The sequence below is a fragment of the Neltuma alba genome, unplaced genomic scaffold, assembly GCF_004799145.2.
Source record: "Neltuma alba isolate B1F8T4 unplaced genomic scaffold, ASM479914v2 tig00012225_pilon, whole genome shotgun sequence".
Classification (NCBI taxonomy): Eukaryota; Viridiplantae; Streptophyta; class Magnoliopsida; order Fabales; family Fabaceae; genus Neltuma; species Neltuma alba.
The window spans coordinates 94,756-96,776 of NW_021636756.1; the positions used below are offsets into that span (position 1 = coordinate 94,756).

General features: G+C 37.7%; 1 protein-coding gene across 1 annotated transcript; it reads right to left on the bottom strand.

The window, feature by feature from the left end:
- Positions 1-352: 352 nt before the first annotated feature.
- Positions 353-1,621, bottom strand: LOC114725094 (uncharacterized). Its single transcript, XM_028911556.1, has one exon. It carries the CDS (start codon positions 1,619-1,621, stop codon positions 353-355), a length of 1,269 nt encoding a protein of 422 aa, XP_028767389.1.
- Positions 1,622-2,021: the final 400 nt, after the last annotated feature.

Here is a 2,021-nt window from a genome sequence, read left to right on the forward strand (position 1 = left end):
GGTTTCAAAACCATACAACTCGGCGATGAATTTTGCATAACACATAGTGGGATTTACAACTTTGTCAGTGCTATTTACTACATTTATATTGGGTTTTGCAACCTTTTGGCGGGCTAGGTAGATTTTCTGCCATGAACAATACAATTCGATGCTGAATTTTACCAAAAACCAGCAGCAATATGACAGCAGATACATTACATATATTCAAATGACTGCACCTCAAGTACAGCACGGTAAACATTGAACCATTAACTTTCATACTAACTACATGTGCAATAGAATTTACCATTCATGTTGATCTAACAACATTGTCCACCAATTTTGCATCTATGTTTGGGCCTACACCATTTTTCTAATTACTCATTGCTATGCTTGCTGCATACATCTTCTTTGCCACTTTCTCACGATGCTCATGTATAAGTTGGGCAACATTATATCGTCTCTCTTTCAACATCCAAGCATTGAATGACTCAGCAAGGTTTGTTGTGATGTTATCCCACCGTTTAAATGGGAATTTACTTAAGGCCCACCTTTCAACATCACCATGATTAAGAAGCCATTCAAATAATTGTGGATTGAACTTTCTCATGTTATCCATTGCACCATCAAACTCGGTGTCAAGCCTTGCATATGCAATGGCATCTAGGTATTGCAGTCCCTCCTCCCTTGCTTTCCCACTAGTCTTCCTCTTTCCTCTATTTAATTTAATCATTTGTGCACTGAAGTTTTCCTTAACATGTCTGTAACAGTACGCATGCCTCTCACCACCAAATATTGCTTGCACAGCACCTATTATTGCATTGTGTCGATCTGACACAATTGTCAATTCCATCGACCCAACTATCTCCTTAATCATGTATAAGAACCATGTCCAATCCTCAAGTGTCTCTCCCTTTACAATAACAATCGCAAAAGGTAACAATTCATTGTCAGCATCATAAGCAGAGGCCGAAAGTAACGTCCCCTTATACGATCCACTTAAATAACATCCATTAATGTACAGTACATGTCTAGCACCAGCTATAAAGCCTTCTATACAACACCCATATGCTATGAATGCACGCTCAAATGTGTTATTAGTATTACCCACCCATTTGGCCACAGTTTTGTTATCTGTTTCCTTCAACCGTTCACATATCCATGGAATAAGCATATAAGACTGGTCCAGCCTGCCATGTATGTCTTCTAAAGCTTTTTGCTTCGCCCTGTATGCTTGTTTATATGTCAATTTCACACCATAATCTCTTTCCAAAGTCTTCCTTATATCATTTGAACGCCTATCTATGTGATCATTTATCTCATTAGTGATGATTGATGCTGTCAAGCTGGCTAAACCACAATGTTCCACACGAAGATTGTCTTGTGCATTATGAACATGCTCATTTATGAATGTTGCCACACGTAAAAAGGGAGTACTCTTTCTACCCACTCTTGCACTTATCCTCCACGGACAACCTTCAATACTACATTTCACATACATTTTTTCCCTACAATTTTTCACATACTTGTACTCAAACTTGTTTGCAATACTGAACTTATGTACTTTCTTCTTGAAATCTTCTGCATTTGCAAAAGTCTGGTTCCGTCCTAACAACAATTCCTTCCATTTCAAAGAATTCATCTTCGGCAAAGGTGTAGGTGCACTCACTACTCCGTATGGCAGGCTTACATTAGGTCTTTCACTGCCTCAGAACTTGTACTTTCCAAAGCATTTCCCTCTAACGTAGGCTCATCACTCTGTTCTGACAGTCCTACCATTCTTGAGATCCTGCATTTATAATTACCACTATTGTTAAGAGATTTACTACAATATTACAACAATTATCAACTTTCATAACCACAAAAAAAAAAAATTTCTCACTTACGTTTCTGGATAACCCATTCCTTCCTCCACATTGTCATTACCTTTGTGTGCTATATAAATATGTGCACTACGGTCATTATATTCAAATAGATTATCAACTTTACCATCATCTATAAGATCTACCAATACCCTCTCATCAAAACTCAAAGTGTATTTA